General features: G+C 34.2%; 1 protein-coding gene across 1 annotated transcript in view; it reads left to right on the top strand.

Annotated features, from left to right (window-relative positions):
• Window positions 1-15,777, top strand: part of LOC142358299 (uncharacterized) — a 140,642-nt gene extending 124,865 nt beyond the window's left edge. Inside the window, exons 3-6 of the mRNA XM_075409753.1 lie at window positions 1,500-1,752; window positions 3,968-4,376; window positions 7,405-8,366; window positions 14,986-15,777. Coding sequence (XP_075265868.1) covers window positions 1,500-1,752; window positions 3,968-4,376; window positions 7,405-8,366; window positions 14,986-15,242 — 1,881 coding nt within the window. The 3' untranslated portion in view covers window positions 15,243-15,777. The remainder of the gene's footprint in view (window positions 1-1,499; window positions 1,753-3,967; window positions 4,377-7,404; window positions 8,367-14,985) is intronic.
• Window positions 15,778-21,262: the final 5,485 nt, after the last annotated feature.

Genomic DNA, 21,262 nt, shown 5'->3' with positions numbered 1-21,262 from the left:
GATAGTTTTGTATTTTGAGCGCTCTGATGTTTTGTATTAAACATCAGCATTTACTGATGGTTAGAGGATCCCACCCATTGATATTAATTCGCCGAGTGTAAATGAACACGTTGAAATTGATGAAATGTTTTCTGTTTAGCTTTTGTGATTGTGGATATCGAGTTGATAACGATCGAAGAAGGCTTCATACAGTTTTTAAAAATATGCACAGTATCTATAGTAAATGAATCTACCTGTCATAGTATTCTTTCTTCCTTCTCTAATCTCTTTCGTCTTTTTCGTTTTCAAATTTTATTATAGCTGCAAAGCTGTAAGCTGAGCGGAGCTATATTGCGGTGCTCTTGGTTTTTTACAATTCAAAGAATTTGCATTGTGTTGGGGCACTGTCTTTTTTTTAAGATCTGTACACATATTTTCATGATTTTTGAAGTCAAATTGTAGTAGTGATTTTGGTCACGCCGAAACAGGGAGTGGAGCGAAAAAGCGATGATTTTGCGGCGTGAAGTTTTTTCGCTGTAATTTTAAAGTAGAGTGAGAAAATGGTGTTGGGACAAAAATTCGCTTTCTCGCTGGTGGTTTTTTGTTCTCATGCGGCATTTTGACATTGATTTTGATTTTTTTTTGTTTTATCTTGTTTTTTTTCGAAATTGTTTTCCCAATTCACTCATCCGTTCTAGGTCTAGTTTGTTGTTTAGTCAATGAAAATTCTTTGAATTGTACGTCAGGACTGGTCCTGCTATGTTTTTTGTTTCGTCGTCTGACGCTCTTTTTCTCTTTATATTTCACACAGCAAAGCTGAAAACGTCAAATTTTCTGAATGACTTCTTCCTCTCACTTACGGCATTTGCGCGCGTGACGTCATTTAGCCAACGTTTTTTCAGCTCATTTGCGTGATTAGATTCTGATCATACGTGACTTAACTCACTCAATAAAAATTAATTTACACTCTAAAACTCAAGTTTATTTTGAATTAGTTTAAGGTCAAAGGAACTCATATTTGTAATAAAAAGGTCCCTAATGAAAAGGCTTCTGAGCAATGAGTTTTAACAAGCTTTATTAATTGATCTCTGAATGTTTTTACATAGTTTTTTGAGCGGCGTCGATAACTTTTTCAACTTATATCTGTATGTTTCTATCTCTATCATACAGCACGCAAGTCTATTCTTTCGCAGCTATTCCGGTAATCTGCCGCCTGTTTCTTTTACTGTGGCTATTTATATTACGTGTTTAGTTTTTGGTATTGGTTATTGGTATTGATTAATAGTATTGGTTAGCCCAGAAAAAGGAATTCAAAAAACTTTCTTGCAGTAACAATCTGCTCTGCCCTCGATTGATATTTCGGCGGATCAATATTAATATGAAGAAATCTGGTCCATTATTATTTTTCTGATCTCACTTGAGATCAGAATAATGAGTTCCTCAGATCAGGTCGGAATATTGGACGTTAAATTGATTCGACGATTCAATTGAACATCTTCCAGTTCAAGTTGTTGTTTTAGTTTTACAGGGGAATTTGTCAACAAGAAAAGCTTCATCTGCCAATCGACAGATATCTACAAGAAATAGTTGAACAACTTCGATCATCAAGTGATTGGATATCAAATATAACTGAATTGAGTCCGCTTCTGCGCTGCTTGGCTAACTTGTCCTACAATTATCTGGAAGTGCAGTCATCTCTCCAACACAACATTCCGATCATAGCTAGTTGGATAGTAGAGTTTGCGTGCGATGAGTCAAAACTGGCCAGTATAGGTAAGCACAGCGAATTTCATTTGTAAGTCTTTATTGTTCCGACCCCACTTGTGGGGGGGAGGAACTATATACTCAAATGGGTTTTTTTTTGTTCCGTGAATTTTGGCCGACCGATATATTCATCGTAGAGAAATGTGCGTGGTATCATTAAAAAGCTCGTCCAGCGTAGAATTCGGAATTAAAAAGATTTTTTTGAATTTCGTTTTTTTCGAGGAGTTATCGAGGTTTAAAGTTTCATGTGAACACTGGATATTTGGTTCACTTTTACCGTAATTTTCGTTCGAAATAACGTTTTTTCTACGAAAAAATTTAACTCAAAACTAGATTTCACGCCAAAAAGTAAATCAATTTTAGGTTTTTAATAGACGAAAGGAGATAAAAAAGACTAGTTCTAGTCTTAGAGGGAAGTTTAATATATAAAAAAATTCGAATTAGGTTTGGGAGCTCTTTTTTTTAGAAAATTTTGCAATTTTTATGTTTTTTCAAGTCACCTAGAGACTACTAGACACTTTTAATATCGAAATTCCGTTAATGACAAACCTCTTTTACGATCAAATGAAGCCCAATGAACAAAAATTGGTTTCGAAGGGATCGCTCATGTCTTTTTTTGGACTCGTATCTCAAATTTCGTAATTTCAAATGAAATTTGGATTTATTTTTTGAGGGTGTTACTAAGGTTTTATAATCCTATGGCATAAACTTGTTGACTAAAGGTGCAATAGATTTGCTAATGAGCACTAAGTGAACCTATCTAGTGCTGTAACTGGACAGCTAATGGCTGTTAAGACTTTGAAAATAAATTTTCGAAAGTTTTTTAAAATTAGTAAATCATACTTATTTTTATGAACTGTAAGTTCGTCTCAGTAAAAACAGGATTGAACTCCTTCATACCACTGCAACATGAGTTAATCTCATTGGCGGCTTTATCAAATAACTATTGGTTATACGTCTTCAATGCCACAAGATTTCAAATTTTTAAAAAATTTTTTGGACATTTCGTTTTATTGGTTCATTTTGAAATCTTATCACGTCATCTTAATATTGATCGTCTTCACGGCATCCTTTAGTGAAGACGTCCAAAGTATCATAGATAAAACTTTCTGAGAAAAAAATATGGTTTAAATGGCTTCAACACTTTCTTCTCCCGTTTTTCTAAAGAAATTTTGGTTTTTGCCTGTATTTGTTGGTTTTTTTCATAGTCATAAGACATATTGTGATGTCTTATTGATTATCTAGGCATCATAAACAACCTTGTTTTCACATTGTGGCATAGCTGAGCGTATTCATTCAATTCCTATGAAAGCTTTTGAGTTTAATGGATGTTAAGACTTTGGCTCCTTTTGAAATCGTTTTACATTATGATCCTAATATTGATAGCTCCCATTGGCTTACTGAAGACGATCAATGGATCGTTGAAAAAGTTTTCAGAGAAAAAAGCTTATGGTTTAAATAGCTTCGACACTTTCTTCTCTCAATTTTCTACCGAACTTTTGGATTTTGCCTGTTTTTGTTGTTGTTTTCATAGTGAATGACTTGTTGTAGTGTCTTATTGATAAATTTTGAATGACAAACATCCTAGTTGTCACATCATCTAGGCATAATTTAGCGTATTAAATGCCTTCCGTTGAAAGCTGTAGAATTTTTTGACTTTGATACTATGGGTTTTCTCAAAAGTTTCGTGGTTTTGATGTAGTTTTCTTTGCCATACGACTTATTGTGATGAGTTATTGATGTCACATGAATGAAACCTAGGATTGCTATTTCATCGAGGCAGAATTTAGTTTGTTTAATCAACTTAAAATGTAGCATTTTTTTTAAATTGAAACATCTATTTTTGTTATCTCTTCATTTGGTTGAGTAAAAAATGTAGATGAGCTCGGGTCGGAACATCATGTGCGAACGCACATTAACGAGCCGCCTTGTTTCTAAGAGAAATTGCACAATTTCTACTGTTATCAACTTTGAAATGCCCATGAATTCATATTTTCCATAAACCGATATTTTCTTCGATATGGCGCTGAATTGTATCCCAAATAATTTCAGGAAGAGATGTCTGGCCTTTTTGGTTTCCAATAATTGATATTGTTTTTCCGCGCAAAAAGGCTTTAGTTAATTCTCACAAGCTAATGGAAATTTGTTGTATATTTCTCGAGCTATTTACCTTGCTTTCAGTTATCAATTCATTGGTCTGCAGCAAACTTAAATATCTTTTCAGCTAATGCAGAATCACAGATAGATCTGATTTGTGTGTGCTTCGGAAGTCTGCAGAATCTATTAATAGAGACAGAAGACTTCGCGTCCTCAATTCCTGTTCCTACATCTCCAAACAGCGCATCGGTTATCACAGCTACAATCAAAATTTTACGCCATTTGCAAAGTCACTCTTGGCAGAATGTTGATAAAGTTAGAATGTGTGGCTTTGCGGTTTTGAGTCGTATGCTTGACTTCAAAGAGGGAAGAAGATTGCTGATGGAGGACGACTCGAGTGTTGAATGGGTTTTGCAGACTGTGGGTGGATTGACGGACGCGACTAACAGTGAGGAGGAATTTGATGTTGACGATCGGACAGCGCTCCTCAATGTGATTGAAACGTTGTTGATGGAAGATGAAATCGGACATGAAAAGTGAGTTAGTTGATCCTTAGTAAGTCTGAAAGAAGATAGGGTGCATGTCATTTTGGCGTCGAAGAAATTCCTAAATAAATCTTTGTGATTATTAAGAACAATCAAATTATCAAATCAGAATGTTACATTTTAAAATCTTCCGGAACAATTGGGAGCGTGAAAAGAGCGATTCTCGAAACTAAAGTTCTGCTTCATTTTCAAAAATGTAGTGCTACCGGCTTGGCCGAGATCGCGTGATAGCCTCAAGTAAATTTAAGACCAACAAGGCGACTCGGTTATGTGCGATCGCACATAAGGTTCCGACCCCGCTCATCCACAATTTTGGCATGATTGTCTACCAAATGAGGAACATAGAAAAACTCATTCAAGTACGTTTAAAAAAATTGGTGTATGAAAGAAAACATAGCCTCGAAAGCAATTAACTCAGTGGTGGAGTAAAAATGGTGCATTAGATTGATAGTATGTGCAAAAATTAAGAAAGCGAGTCAAGACGAACAGCAAAATCAAACAACAACAGCAAAAATTCATTACATCAAAAACTTCATATCCGGTTTAAAAAACAAAATTTTATAACAAAGTCAAAATAGCGTAAGATAAAACTGATATTAATCAAAATAACTTGTAATTCACCAGAAAAGATATGGGAGAACTCAATTAAAAGGCTTGGTAACAATTAGACAATAAACAACAAAAACAGTAAAGTTGAAAAATTCGCTTAATTTTTTTAAATCAATTAACTTCAAAGTAATGAAAACCATTAGAAATCAATGAAAATATCCCATAGGTGAACAATTACCAATGCTTCTATAGAAGGGATTAAGAATTGTTGATATTCAACTTTTTATGCGGTTACAAAAAGAACAACAAATAGACAACGAACAAAAAATCAATTAAAACTTGGCAGAAAAAGCTTTCGAAACCGTAAAGCCATTCCATCAAAATATGTTCCATTACACGTTTTGCGAGCACCGATACTGTATTATGTGACCTCTCATAAATGATGCCAAACAGCAAGTAGACAAAAATGAAAAAAATGCGAAATTAAGTAACACTTTAATTTTTTTTCGAAAAAAAAATTTCGAAGACATGAACGCCATTTATTGCAGAACGAAATAAAAAAAGTTTTGTCTATTCTTCGAAAGGAAGCCCTTGAGAATTGCAATTATCCAGAATATGTCTTACGTCTGCAAAAAGAACGTCAAACATGACAAAAATCAAAAATTAGTTTACTTTATTTTCCGTGTCGAAGCCAGTTAAGTCAATGAATTCTTACAAAATATTAGGTTGTGTGACACCAATCTCTTCTGAAGCCTTCCTTTGCAACAAATTTGACACATTTAGCGTGTAATTAACGAGACTAGATAACAAACAGACAATAAAAGGAACAGAATTGCGAAGTTTAAAAGTGTTGTTTTTTTTTAAGATTGGAAAACAATTGTTTTCAGAGTCATGAAAGCCATCAGCTATCTACCAATATCAGAATATTGGCTAATCAATTCTTCTATTAAATACCAATGAAACCAGCTCAATGAACAGGAAATTTCATACGACTAAAAAGACAAAGTAAAACCGACAGTTAACGAAAAAATTTTAAAAAAATTCAAATAAGTTCTTCGAGAAAGTAGTGTCGAAGACTTTAAAATCATAATCTATATCTTAAAGGATTTTAAGATTATCAATTTTGCCTTATTTTGAAAGTCAATAATTTTACATGTGAACTGTTAATAACGTGATAATGTGACAAAACTAGAAAACGTGAAAAATGGGCAAAAACATTTAAGTTAAAAAAGAATGTGAATTCTAGTAGTATCAAAGCCAGAAAACCATAACTTAAGGCGTAAAACCGCAATAGACATTGAATTTGATTTCAATAGAAAGAAAAAGCATTCTCTCATTGCAGGCAATAAGCTACAAGTTGACCAAATTAAGAGAAAAATGGAGCTAAATTTCAATAAGTCATTATTTACTTAAAAAATAAAATACTTTTAAAAGTATTTTAAAAGGACCATAAAAGGACCAGAAGCTTTCAAGTAATGAACTATATGCAAAAATGTGGAGCTAATTTGGAAGCCAATTGGATCTATCATTAGTGAGCTTTAGTTTGAAATGTTCTGTTATTTAATTAATGTAGAAAAGATCAAATTTTTTTAATAAAAAAGATCGACAGTTTACAATCCGAAATATTTTTGGATTATTCTATTTCAAGATTCGTCCAAACTTGCCCTGCTAATGCTATTTGGTCGTAAGGAACACTTAATTATTCGAATGTTATAGATATTGATATTTTGTTAGTTAAAAAATCAAAAATAAATGCTGCGTTTTTGATAATCAACGAATAAATTTAGCAAAAAACGGCAAAGTTTTTATTACAGAGCATTTTCAGCAGAATTTGAAGGAAAAAAGCCCCTTTTTGAGTCTATAAAGATTGTGTTAGTGGTGTTTGGGTCTGTAATTCCTGTAATATTAATCAAACTGGACTAAAAAAACTTATTTCGTGCTGTTTTTGATGAAAAAGTTAATTTTGAAATTTTTAGCCAGCTTTTTTCGACAAAAAAATTAATAAAAGTAACTTACAATGTTTTTTTCTCTTTACAAATAAAGATCAACAACTTTTTTTTAAAAAAAAACAAATTTAAGCAAAATTGGCGAAGTTTTATTCAAAAATTCCGGAAAATGTGAATAAAATCTCACCGGAATTCACTCTATTTTCTCAAAATTCAAACCTCGATAACTTCCTGTAAAAAACGAAAATTAAAAAAATCTTTTTAATTCCATATTCTACGCTGGACAAGCTCTCTGGTGATACCAGTCTCAACTCTCTACGACGAATATATCGATCGGCCAAAATTCACGGAACAAAAAAAAACCCATTTGAGTATATAGTTCCTTCCCCCACAAGAGGGGTCGGAACAAATATAAGATTTGCGAATTAAAAAATCTCTATGTTGAAATAATAAATCGAATGATAAAATTGATCAGACATCATTGGGATGATAAAGACAAAGGAGGTCTACAAATATTATTTTAGGCTCCACCAAAAGGGTACCATTCCAATTTGCGCCAAAGTTCTTCTTGCTACACCAGATGACCTTGGAGAAGACAGTGAACAGTTGTACTCGACTGCATGCAACATCATCATAGGACTTTCCATGAACAAAACAGTTGCCGAATCAATTCTAAATTCATCTGACGGATCATTGGAAAGTCTTCTTAGCTCAATGCAATCACACAGTTATTCTGTTTATGTAAAAGCATCTGCTTGTTTACTTATTGGTAATCTGGCTTATGACGAAAAAAGCGTCGAGAAATGTTTTCAACTTGGACTTATGTACATATACATAGCACCTGTTTTGCTATCGCTTGAAGTTGATTATAGAAATGTTGAGCGTGGCTCTGAACGTGAAAAAGACTATCTAGTTTTGAAATCTTCTGCGTTATTGTCATTGAAGAATTTTTTGGTTGCTCAATCAACAAAAAAGGTGATCTCAGAAGACGTGGCTATTTGCGATGCTTTGGTACAATGCGCTATAAAAACGCCTCCGATGGATACAAAAAATTACTTCCAAGTGCTTCAAAATCTTCGCCTAATTTCAGCTGCTGGCCAGTGTGCCTCGTCAACAACCGAAAGCTTAAATCAAAGATTGCTCAACGATTTAGTTCAAAATAGAAGTGTTAGTGTGAAATCGTTTTTTGAGAAGATTGTGGAAACTTCCACGGATGTTCCGATCGAACACATCAAAAACGAATCTAATCGATTGCTAGCGGTGCTTCTATCAAGTGCTAATTTCGCGTCTAGTGGACAAACAGATTCGTCTGTGCTGGTGATTTTCAGCCAATCAGCGATAAGTATTTCATCGATGTTGTTGCACGGGTCATACGTTATGATGAATGAAGCAGTTGTGGCCCTGGCAATGCTAACAAATGGTGCTTATTTCGAAAAAATGGTTTTTACGTTCGAACAAATTCAAAAGGTTATCGGAGTTGTTGCAGGTTAGTTGTGGACTTTTATTAATTGCTCTTGAACGAAGTTCATAGCAATTATTGTAAACGTGTGTGTCTTTTTTTACGACTCGAAGAGGAGTATTGAGATTCTACAGGTTTTTACGACTCGAACAGGAGTATTGAGATTCGGGAGGTCAGCTGTTCGAATCCCGGCGGGGGAAAGGTTTTTTGCACCCATGAAGAAAAATTGATCTAGGCTACAGCCCCTGAATTAAATTGCCTCGCCTGTCGTTCAAGAGCAATTCTTCCGACATTTGTCGGTGTATGTTTATTATAGCTGTCAGACAATATAATGTTATAATAGGGAACTGATGCAGACTCGATTAATCAACTCAACAAAATAACTTTTTGCTAGCTCAAATCACTACCTGTTCTTTCGTTGTTGTTGCTTGCTCACTTATCAAACTGGGGTGTAGGATATTAGCCGAAAACTCGATAGGCAAACAGTTAAATTGTGGTAATTGGGCAAAAATGTTTAACAAACAAGAGGTTGACATCGGTGAGAACAGTAATATGAACACTCAAGCAGCAACAATTATTCGAAGTCTTGACGAATAATAGTAACGCTCTTCCAATATGTTAATAAGTTTATTGAACATTGCTCATAAGTTTCGAGTTTCAACGTTTTAGCGTACGAGGATCTCCAAATCTTTTTTGTGGCGGGCAGGATCTTGTTCATTTTTTTGTGATTTTCCGCAATTTTTTCCGAGACATTCCGTATTTGTTTCTTGTTTCTTCAGTTCCTGAATAGCGATCCAAATAGAAGGATTATTTGCATTTTTTTCTGATCCAAAAAGACTGTCAACTTTTTCGTGGTTCGTAAAGTTGGGGCACGATTCTAGACATTCCAATTCACAAAGGATACCAATTTTCGAATCCGAAAATTTTAATGTAATCAAGACGTTTTTTCAGCAGTGCGGTGATTTATCAAAATCATGCGACATAAACCAAAGGTTTTGAAAAAGTGATAGTATGAAATGATGTTTTCAAGATGGAAAATGCGATACTGGAAATTTGGTGATAAATGTTTAAAAGGTTTGCTGTATTCACAAGCGACGACCCAACCAAGAACTTGAATTTTCCATATAAAGCTTTAGTAACATGGAAATAACAACCGTAATGATCAGTGCTCTATAGCTCAGCATAATTGGAGACATGAGTCCAATTTTGATAATCACTAAGTTTCTGTGTGTACAGAACTATTTTCACTAAATTCCTACTTTTTTTTGCAATAGACCATAAAGTGAGTCAGATTTTTCGGATAATAAAGCCCATATAACTGTCATTTTAAAAATCAAAGATAACATCGATAATCGTATAAATTTGCCTGAGAGGTCTTGCTGCAGTCTTTAAAAGTATCATTGCAAAGAAGAGTTTTCGTAATTCATATCGTAAATATTACACTTCGTCGTTTTTGGAGAAAATCTCGATTATCGTAAGTTTTTGCCCAGTTTCCCGAAATAACTTTTTTGGCTCCGGGTGGAAAAATATCTGCCTTTTTATTATGAGGGCACTCCGAATTGTATTGATTTCTTGAAAAAATTGCACTAGAATTTTTGTAAGTCACCTGGAGCAACCGGTTATTACGCTTCGGTAAGACGAAAGACTGAAAACGTGAAGATAAATTAAATATACCGTGTCTTTTGGATGGGACAATTCCAAGTGTATTGTTTTCATTCATTTCTGTTACTTCGAAAACTCAATGATAGCGGGCTATCTGAAGGCAAAATTTGGGCGAAATTTCAGCGAACGTTTCATTTTACTGTACAGTTGCTTCTACGTTTTAACTCGAATTGCTCTTTTAACCTCCATGTTTTAAAAAGATGATTTTTGCTTAGATTAGATACATTATTTCGCCTGCTTTTACGAATTATACCCTTATTGTTAATATTGTTCCATCTGTAAATAAACAAATTGTACATTTCTACCGCAATGCTATCCCTCCAATTCTTCGAGAATCTCTCTAAATGCGAACTTTATCAAATTTATGTTGACCTTTTCAAAAAAGTTGAAGAAAAAGATGACCTTATGAAAAATTATGTTATACAATGCAGCGTTTACATCAAAGAAAGCAGACAGGACGGTGATCAGGCAACATACAAAAAAGATCAGGAAGTACCACATAATTTAATTAACGAATACAAGGTGAGAACGTTTCCAACTTTTAGTATTCCAGAAAACACGGAGAATTTATTACTTGGAAGTAGTTTGGTTAAGAATTTGGTCAATGATAATTCAATACCGCAAGACATCTGCATTCACGTATATAGAGGTTCAACAACAAAAGAAAAGATAGCTGTTCTAGAAAAATATCCCGAGAAAGAACTTAAAACTGTTGTTTTGCAAGATGGAACCAATTCGATTTTAAAACAAAAACATCGTGATGTGAACGACCTTTTCAATGAATACATTGAATTAGTTGAAGTAGTGTCTCACAAATTTAAACCCAAATCTCTAGTGCTAATGGAAATCCCACCAATCAAGTCATCAAATTATAACTCTGTTGCTAATGAACGAATATCTGCTTTCAACAAAAAACTTGAAATTTATGCAAACTCCGCTAATAATATGAATTTGAAATTATTACCTATTCATCAAATGATGATGAAACTACCCCACTACAACTATCTGTTTTATGATGATTTACATTTTAATTACCAGCAGGGAGTACCTTTTTTAAAGAATGCAGTTTTAGGACACTTTCTTCTCACATCAAACAATATTATTGCAAACGCTCAATACAATCGCAGTTTCAACCAATCGTTTAATAGAAATAAATTTCATTCTTTTCAACGCAAACCTTTCAACCAAACCTATTACTACACCAGGGGAAATAATCATTTTTAATAATTCGTATAGTAACGCGAGATGATGTATTGCTTTTTTTTTCAAATTTGATATCGATGTTTAGGGAAGGCACTTCATGGAAATGGAGAATCAGTCTCATTATTCTACTTATTTTATCTTCACGAACTCTGTCTTCAAGTGAATTGGTGTACGACAATTTTCATGAGGTGCCACTTTTCGTGTTAAACAATAGAACACCGGGAACGGCTTTTAATTTAATTACAATTTCTTTTTCCCGTGTATTAAATATTTGTTTTGTCTTAATAGTTAAGGCTTCTATCATGATTCAATGTGGAGATGTAGAAAACCCAGGGCCAGTTCTGAAATATGCTGAGTGTGTTAAAACAGTAGGCGCGTCTTTTAAGAATAATGTAAAGATTTTCTCCCTCAATTGTAGAAGTATTGTTTGTCAGAACTCTACCTTGAAGCAATTAATGGATGATTTGGGAAAAAACACAATTTTTGGCTTTACAGAAACATGGCTCAAAATGAATGACGATATCCGTTTTTGGGAAGTACGCAGTGAAAATTTTCAATGTTTCAGAAAAGATAGGAATCTTTCATTACATTACAAAACAAGTGGAGGTGGTCTGCTGCTCTATATACCTAGATCATTTAAACCTAAAGAACGTTCAGATCTTACCACCGTCTCGGAATCCCGTTTCGAAAGCATCTGGGTAGAATGTCAGTTCAATAAAAAAAAGTATTTGATAAATATTTCGTACTGCCCGACCAAACACCTTTCTGAAATGTTTCTGTCAGAACTGGCTCTGGGAATTGACTGTGCTGCAGCTGAGAACAAACGAATAATTTTAATGGGCGATTACAATATTGATTACAATAAGAACGAAAAACGAAAATTAGAAACGCTATTTATTCCGTACCGGTTGGTGTCATGTAACACAAATATAGGGACAAGACAGAGTGTCAATAAGACTGCACTGATTGATTATATCATCACGGAAAACTTCAAAAAATGTTTTGTTACAGAGAGCATCTTGAATAGTGACCATTACGGAACAGTTGCTATATTAGACGAAAAAATGATGATGAAACAAATGCCAATCAAAAAAACTTTTTTCGACAAAAAGAACTATTCTAAAGAAAATTTCCAGGAATATATTCGGAGTTCAGATTGGAGTCTTTTCTGGATGTCACAAAATGCTAACGAAATGATGTTGCAATTTTGTATCGTAGTCGAGCAAGCAATAAATGTGCATGCACCATTGAAATCTTGTTTTATGAGGAATGACAAACCGAAAATTTTCCTGAATAGAAATAAGTTCCTATCTGGAAAAAATTTCAAATCAGAAAATGAAGCTTCCTTGTTAAAAGACTTTATTTCTCTGAACACAGAAAAAAGTCGCTGGAAATTTATACAAGAAGTTAGGAACAATGAAAAACAACGAATTGTAATAGACACTCTGCGTAACAGCTTCGGTGATCTTATTACGAACGGAAAAGACATTGCAAACCTTTTGAACTTCAAGTTTTCAGTTTTGGGGGAATACTTTGGCGAAAGAAAAAAATTTGATAAAACATTGTTCTCAGCTGATACGGGAAATGCAAATAGATTCTTCTTCAAATATGTTACTTGCAAAGAAGTCCATGATTTAATAAAATGTTTGAATGTGAACAAACCTTTGGGTCCTTCACAAATTCCCGCATGGGCGTTGAAAGATGCCCAATCGGTCCTTGCGGAGCCTCTCTGTTTTCTGATAAATGAGTTTATTTCTGAGTCTTCTTTTCTGACTGACCTCAAAAAAGCTTTGGTCTCACCTCTTTATAAAAAAGGAAACCCAGAAGATCCCACCAACTATCGTCCAATATCAGTAACCGGCGCCTTGGCAAAAAATTCTTGAGCAAGTTATAAGTAACCAAATTAATGAGTATTTGATCTCAAATAAATCGCTGTCACCTAAACAATTTGGATATAGAAAAAAAGTGTCCACAACAGATGCCATACTACAATGTACGGAATATGTAAGAACTGAAATGGATAAAAAGAATACAGTTTGTGGAGCATTCCTCGATCTCTCAAAAGCATTTGACTCAATCTCACACGAAATACTAATAGAAAAATTGAAATGTTCAGGATTCGACGGAACATCTACACAATTGATTAGATCATATTTGAAAGACAGAACTCAAAAAGTAGTTTTCTCGGGAAATGGGTCCGACTGGATTTTACTTAACATAGGAGTGGCACAAGGGACAGTATTAGGACCAATATTGTTTAACATTTATGTGAATGATCTTCATAGAGTTATTGATAGTGACAATTGTCAAGTAATCCAGTACGCCGTTGACACTTTCCTCTATTCTTCTCATACTAATGAAAAAATAGCTAGAAGTTATTTGGAAAAAAATATTGAAAAACTATGTTATTACTTCCAATCACATCAATTAATGATGAACAATAAGAAGACTGAATATTTCGTGTTTGCTCCATCAAAAAAAGCACGAACTCCGTATCATCTCAAGGTTAACGATGTGAACATAGGAGAATCGTCGTCGGTAAGATATCTAGGAATAATACTAGACAACAAATTAAACTTTAAAGAAAAGATCAAAAGAATACTCTCCAGAATGGCGTGCAGCATCAAAATCTTGAAAGATATAAGGAACTGTTTTCCTATAAAAACCAGAGTAACACTATTGAACGGATTGTTTTAAGTCACATTCAATACTCATCTCTTATGCTTGTTGGTATCAGAAAAAATCTCATGATAACATTAGAAAAACAATTTAATTGGGGAATAAAAGTGTGTTTCAAAAGAAAAAAGTTTGATCGCTCGACTGATTTAAAAATAAAAAACAGAATCATTCCTGTTGAAATTCTTCTCAAATATCGATGTATGGTATTTTTCATGAAATATGTTAGGAAACAATTACCAGCTTTTAGTAACAACAATGAATTGCAAACTTCCAATTGTAAGCAAAATGCGAGAACGGGAAAAATTTATCTGGCTATGAAAAGTAATTCGGAATTCCTCGATAAATCATTGATGCTGCAAGCCATGAAATTGTACAATGAAGTTCCATATGAACAAAGACAAAAACTTGATAAGGTTAAAAACATCAAAGGTTTTTTGAAAGAATTCTATTTCAAGGAATATCTGAAGGACCCAAAGGCACTGGAGTACAGAGATTTGTTGAGGGACCTTTTTTAAGCTTTCATTGTTTTTAATTTCCTAATTATCCAATATAATTTTTTTAAATGTTTTTAGTATTCCAAACGTTGTAAATAAAATATATTCTTATTGTTTTATGTATTTTAGAGTTTGTACATTGCCATTTTGTTGACACTTTTAAGGTGTGTAACATTTTGGAATTCAATGTTTTCTTTTTTTTAACTGCTTGCTCCCGATCTGCGTGTACAAGTAATTACGCTCTTTTAACCCCCGCGCGTTTTTCGCCTAATTGGCGATTAATTTTGGAAGAAAACTTCCGCCTAATGAGGTCTCTTTGTCGATGAGTCTCTAATAGAGTTTTCGGGTCTTTCCCATTATAGTCCGCCCCACCATGAAATTATTGCCCCCGATTATGGTATAATTACCATGATGGAGTGGGGGGGGGCTATAGATTATCTAACGACTAAGCTATAATGCGGGCGTATAATGGGAAAGACCCGAGTTTTCGCCTAATATCCAATCCACCGTCAGAGTTTTTTCATGGGAACTGATGGTTTTGGTGCCTGCTCTGCAAGTGTTTGAAGTGATCATTCATTTACCAGAAAAAAGTTGCGAATTATTTGTAGAAAGTGTGGTGGCGAATGTGCGAATGGATGTGAAACTAGCATCACAAGCAGATGTACCACACCATTTGGTCAACTTAAATTCACAACTGCTGCAGATTATTATCAATTTCTATTCCAAAGTCACTGTAGATGAAGAGAAAAGAGCTATGCAATCTTTTATTTGTGAGAATTTGACCGACAAGCCAGAGTTCGAGACGCTACTTGGTACTGAAGTGACAAAAGCCGTTGCGGAGAAAGTGAAAAGCATGACTGCTTGATAAATTATGTTGATATTGCGATAAAATACAGTTGATATTGCGATCTTTTCCAGTGAACCCGTCCTGTACTGAGCATATACATAATATAAGCATAGATTACGTGACGCTGAGGAAGTCACTGAGAAAACCTGACCGCGTAGCCGTTCGACATGATAGTCAGATTTTCAAAGTGATTTTAGCAGCGTCACGTAACCTTGCTTGAAATACGAAATCAACATGCTTCAAAAGCAGGTTCTGTATATAGGAAAATCTGGCAATTTGGAATCTGGAACTTCAGAGATCTGGAATGTTAAAACGGACTGGCGCGTGTTTCCGTACTCTAAGTAACACGTGATATACTGCAGTACAAAGAAACTGCAAACTGGAGTCATAATATCTTGGTGTCATTAACTGAAAAGATCCAAATATAGTAATATTGTTCTTACATAAAAAATAATTTGCATGGTTGATGCAAATATATCTTCTAATGTATGGAAATGCCTAATGGTCTTATTGTTTTTGAATGATTTAATGTATAAATAAACTTAAAAATCAGGTTTTTTGTAGTAGTGGAAGAAGAAGAACCGATTTTCCACCTCTTCTGGACACAAGTTGGAATAGAATAATGTCTCATGGAAGAAGGTTGGTATATTTAATAGCCGCGAAGCGATTGCGGCTATTATTGGGGACATCGTGGTTTTTTTACAATTCCAGGAATTTCAATTGTATTGGGGCGCTGTCTTTTTTCAAGATCTGTTCACATATTTTCATGATTTTTGAAGTCACATTGGAGTATTGATTTTGGTCACGCTGAAACAGGAAGTATAGCCAAAAAGAGAGTGGTTTTAGGGCGTGCAGTTTTATCGCTCTAATAGAGTGAAAAAACAGTGTTTGAACAAAAATTCGCGTTCACGGTACTGGTTTTTTGTTCACAAGCAGCTATTTCACTTTTATTTGTACTGTTTTTTCAATTTTTTGGAGTGGTTTTCTAAATGGTTTTCCCAATCCATTCATAGTTCATTCTAGGCCTAGTTTTTTGTTTAGTCAATGAAAATTCTTTGAACTGTACACCAAGACTTGTCCTGCTATGTTTTATAATTCGTCGTCTCCATCGATGATTCTTGCTACCATTGACTTTCAATTTCAATGACTTCTCTTGCTTGACAGTTAAAGTTTTTGTGCGTGACGTCTTTTGTTTTGCTTTTAGGTCAATTGCTTGAATTACCTCACTAAAAAATGACTTCTGAACTCACTTAATGAACTTTAAATTTTATGAATATTTAATAGTAAAAGATCAATACTGTGCTCTCTAAGGAGTGAAACATATATGCCCTAATTCTTGAGTATTAGAGTCTTGATTGTTTGATTTGGAATATTAGTTTTGAAAAAGCTCTATTAGGGCTTTCTATATAGGGCGTATGTCTCACATAAAAATGGCAGTCCAAATATAACACAAAAAGTCTAGTGGTCTATTGAAGGACTGGTGGTCAATCTGTCTATCTTATTTTTTTTAGTTTTTCAACTCCTTGGAAGGCCACAAGCGTCTATTGCGGCTATGTTCCGGCAATCTGCCAGGTATATTATTAATAGCCGCCGTCAGGCTCTGAACGGCTAGTATTTAGGCGCACACTTTTTTAGCACGCAAAAAGGAGTTATGGTGATCTGTTTTTAAGACTGGAAGAAGCTTAATGGTTTTCCGTTTTAATGACCCGAAGAGTATTGGTGGAGCGTCTTTTTTATCGGTAAATTTGTTGCAGTGTATTGGAAATAAAAGATGAAATACGATAAAATTGTTTAGGTGAAATTGCTGAAGAGTTGAAAAAAAGATTGGCTATCTGTTTATGCTATATGTTTGAGAGAAAAAGCGGGAAGTACGTGTGAAAAACGTTATCCAGTGAGTTTTTTCATTACATGCGGCATTTTCAAAGCAGTTTTTTAGTTTAAACTCCATTTTTTTCAGTCAAACATGTTTGTATTGTTTACCCAAACTAGTAATATTGCGTTTGAAAGCTTTTTTAAACCATCTGAATCAAAAATTGATGTTTGTTTTAGATTCAAATTTGAGGTATTTTTACCATTGTGCCATGTACGATTTTTTAGCAGTTTTTGTATTCTTCAAATTTATAAAGAATTTGTGGATCCTATAGTTCGGATTAGATGTTTTAGGGGTTTTGGTTGACTTTGCGACATAATTGTTTTTGATTTTGAGGTGTTTTTTAAAAAAGATAATTGAGTAAAATTAAACAAATGTTGGACAATTTTTGTCTGTTTTTCTTAGAAATTTTGCTCATTTTAAGCGTCTCTCTATAGTTTCTTGTTAAATTTTTAGTTTTGGGTATATTTTATAGATTTTGCTCCCAAAAGACGGCTTTTAAGGTCAGTGAGGGCACTCACTGAAATAAATATTGCAAATTTAATTTTTCCGTTTTCCTTTCGTTTTTTTTTCATTTTTTGAATAAGTTTTTGGCAGGTGTTGGGTGGGCAAGTGCCTGAACACACAGTAATTTTGTTCAAAGGTTCTGTCGAACTTTTTTCTTTTCGGCACTATCCTTTATTATTTTCCTTTGTCGGTTTTCTCTATATGAACTAGTTTGTCGCCTCTTCTCTCAATTGACATTTGGTTATTGAATGAGAACAAAATGTGTCGAAAGTTTTTTGCCAGTAGTTGTTTTGGAGCCGCAATTCGTAATGATTTTTATCAGATTCTTCATCGGTTTTTGTTGTCAGTTACTTTTCCATTAAATTATTGAGCGCTAAAGGCAGTATAGCTAACCCGTAACAGTCGATTTATTCTGAGAAATATAACGAAGCATCCAATATAAATTTGAAAATTAGAGATTTTGATTTAAAATTGCTCTCCTAAATATCATCCATGTTGCGGCCAATGTGATTTCTGAGGTTCATTTAAAAAATGTATCTTGGAAGAAATCTTATTTTGGTCACTTCTAAACATTTGAAAGAAAATGTATGCTCTTCTTTGGAACAATTTTTTGGTCTAATTACTTGTTTTTAGTTGCAATTAGCACAAGAGGAATTTCCATTGGATGTGCTGCCAACGGGAAGATTTTCAACCTACAAAATAACGCTCCCTAAAGCAGCCAAGGGCTACTCAATTGGCTAGTAAAAAAGCGTTTCCATTTCTAATCATGGGTCTTTAGGTCAATTTACTCAACAAAAAATACAGGTACTTTTGTCCATTTGCAATAAAGAAAATATGGTGTACAGTTTTTTTTGCTCTTTTAAAAGATTATTTTATTCCTGTCCGGGATTTTTTAACCTGTCCATAAATCTCAATTGAACTTTTCCAGTTTATTTTATTACAGTTAGTATTTCTTGTGAAACTGATATAAAAAAAACAAGATGAAAAGATTTTGTTTTTTTTACTATTTTCAGCCCTTTTTAGTTTTCGATATATTGATGACAAATACAATCCTTACAAATAAGATGGTGCCAATTTTAATTTAAAAACCTCAGAACATACCAATCCTTTCTTTTGGTTTGTACCTTTCTTGTTTTTTCCTGTTGTCTAGTGCACCATCTGTTTTTTATATATCCAATGACGAATAAAAAGACGTTATTAAAAATCTCTGAAGAAGAAATTTTGGAACCTCAGACTTTAGGCACAGTTGTATAGAATACTGTCAAAAGTTTTGATTTTTGGTTTGATTTTCATATCTGTGTCCTAAAATTTAACGGTTCGAATAGCATCTTGTTGCAAATAAGTTGATAATTCAATCTTAATCAATTGCTTTTCAAAATAGTAACTAGAACGCTAAGTAGTCATTTGGGAAGCTATCTTCAATTTAAGTTGTAGTGAAACAAAAATCAAATAATCAGAATTTGCAAACGTGAGCGAAACTCCCGCTTGAGTTTCGAATACAGTAATTGCTGTGCTAAATAATTACACTAAATAATTACATAATAATTATAATTATAATATAACTAAATAATTAAACTGCATAACATGGCTCAGTCAGCAATGGTCTCCCGTATAACACGGCTACACATCACATCAACCGTTTTTGGGAGAAGTCTACAGTCACCCCACCCCACCCCTATCGTGAGGGAAATGGACTCAACATTGGAAACTTTCACTTCTGGCAAAAGAAGGCATCCATTTGGGAAATGTATTGAATGGCCCACCTGCAGGAGTTGACTTCCCACCAGAACCAACCTACGGAGAACCCATTGAAAATCAAACGCAAACAACAGAACGCGATCATAAAGTAGGAAATCAACAACTCAAAGTAAACTGGCAGAACCGATGTACGAAAATTGAGGAGATTGGAATACTCAGGGGCGATAAACCATGAGAAATTTGCGACCAGAACAACACATGTCCCCTATACCTTTATATAGAAACTAATGGACGCCACATTGAAAAGGAAACATCCACTCTTCCTGAGTGAAAAGAATCCATGAAAAACTTGTGGAAAGCAATGGAAGGTTCCTTCACCAACCAAAGCACGCAACATCACCTATGATAGATTTGTATTTTAATCTCCAAACAACCAGAAGGCGAATCAGTTAAAAGTTTCTACGGACGCTTAATAGAGCAAGCGGAAAGCTGTAGCTTAGAAGATGAAACTATCCTCATTAATCGTGACAGCTCATTTTTCTTTCTCAATATGCTGGGCTATGATACGCGAAAGGAAATTCCCAAAGAACCTGTAACACCTTCTTAAGCTTCGGAAATAGCCCTTCATAGAAAAATGGGTGCGCAAAATTGAGAAAAGATCATCAAAACTGGGATAATAAGCAATCTAAACAACATTGTTAATGATTAAAGTCGAAATTTCAACACAAATTTCTGCCTACAACGACAGAATTACAATTGCAACGCAAATACCTCTAACCAAAATTGCAATACTAATAACTGTCGCAACTGTGGACAACGTTGGATTAACAACCACAGCAAATATTGACCCGCAAATGACAAAACTGTACAATTCTGGGATTTTAAAATTTTTTGCAAAGATGTGCAGACAGCCAAAACGGACTCAAACACGAACACTACCACCACATGAAATGAACGTAAACTAAATTGAAACTACTGAAAAAGATGACGAGGAAGAATCGGCCAGCTATATCAGAATCTATAGAGAACTATACGATCAATGTACAATTCTACATACAACAGTACATTAAAGCCATTTCAATTGAAACAGCAAACCAACTAGAGCCTCATCGCAAAAATGCAATTGGGCAACATCTACTCTACGTCAATGATTGATTCTGTTAGCGTTTGCAGCATAATCACCAAAAGCCTTGCAGATAACATGCTCGCAAGCACTGCCACAGCTTGATGGATCAAAACTACGGATGAAAAAGTTTTAAAAAGTTTTTGTGACAATCCCATCAAAGTCATCGAGAAATTGAAAACATGTCACATACAATAACTGGGCATATCTCTTAACACTGGTGGACTATGGTTACAAAAACATCATAGGAATGGACATCATCGAAAGCGTCGGACTTTCAGAAGTACAGCACCAGGCAACAAAGGCTAAATGAGTTATTGATATACATCTTAATTCTATCTTAATTCTAATAAGCAGGCAATCGCGTCGCAGTTTCCCTAGCTACTTTCTAGAACTTGATTATCGAAGACACATCCGTAAATGGAAGTTTCATCAAAAGTACACTGCAACGCACCGAATGGTCCACACCTTCCAATCTACAACCCAGAATTACTGAAGAACTGAAAAGACTGTAAAAAGAAGGTCACATTGATAATCTATACAACTGTTCTGAAGAAATTTTTTACCTAATTTTAATCATCTTAAAAACATAATGCTCAAAAAGTTTAGCACTAGATTCTAAAGTGTTAAGTAAATCCATTCATGAAAATAAATAGTAAATGCCCAACATAGAAATGGTAATTTATTCAATAACACAACATTTAACAGAATCACAAAATGATTAACAAAGATATTGTTCAACCATAGACTTAAAATACGCATATAGTTAATTACACTTAAATAGTGATACAGCTAAACACTGCAGTGTTAATATCATTTCTGGAGAATCAACAATAACCT

This window comes from Convolutriloba macropyga, chromosome 1 (genome assembly GCF_964194025.1).
Source record: "Convolutriloba macropyga chromosome 1, txConMacr16.3, whole genome shotgun sequence".
Classification (NCBI taxonomy): domain Eukaryota; kingdom Metazoa; phylum Xenacoelomorpha; order Acoela; family Convolutidae; genus Convolutriloba; species Convolutriloba macropyga.
The sequence above is the reverse complement of the archived record's forward strand: the minus strand, read 5'-3'. Positions and strand labels throughout refer to the sequence as shown.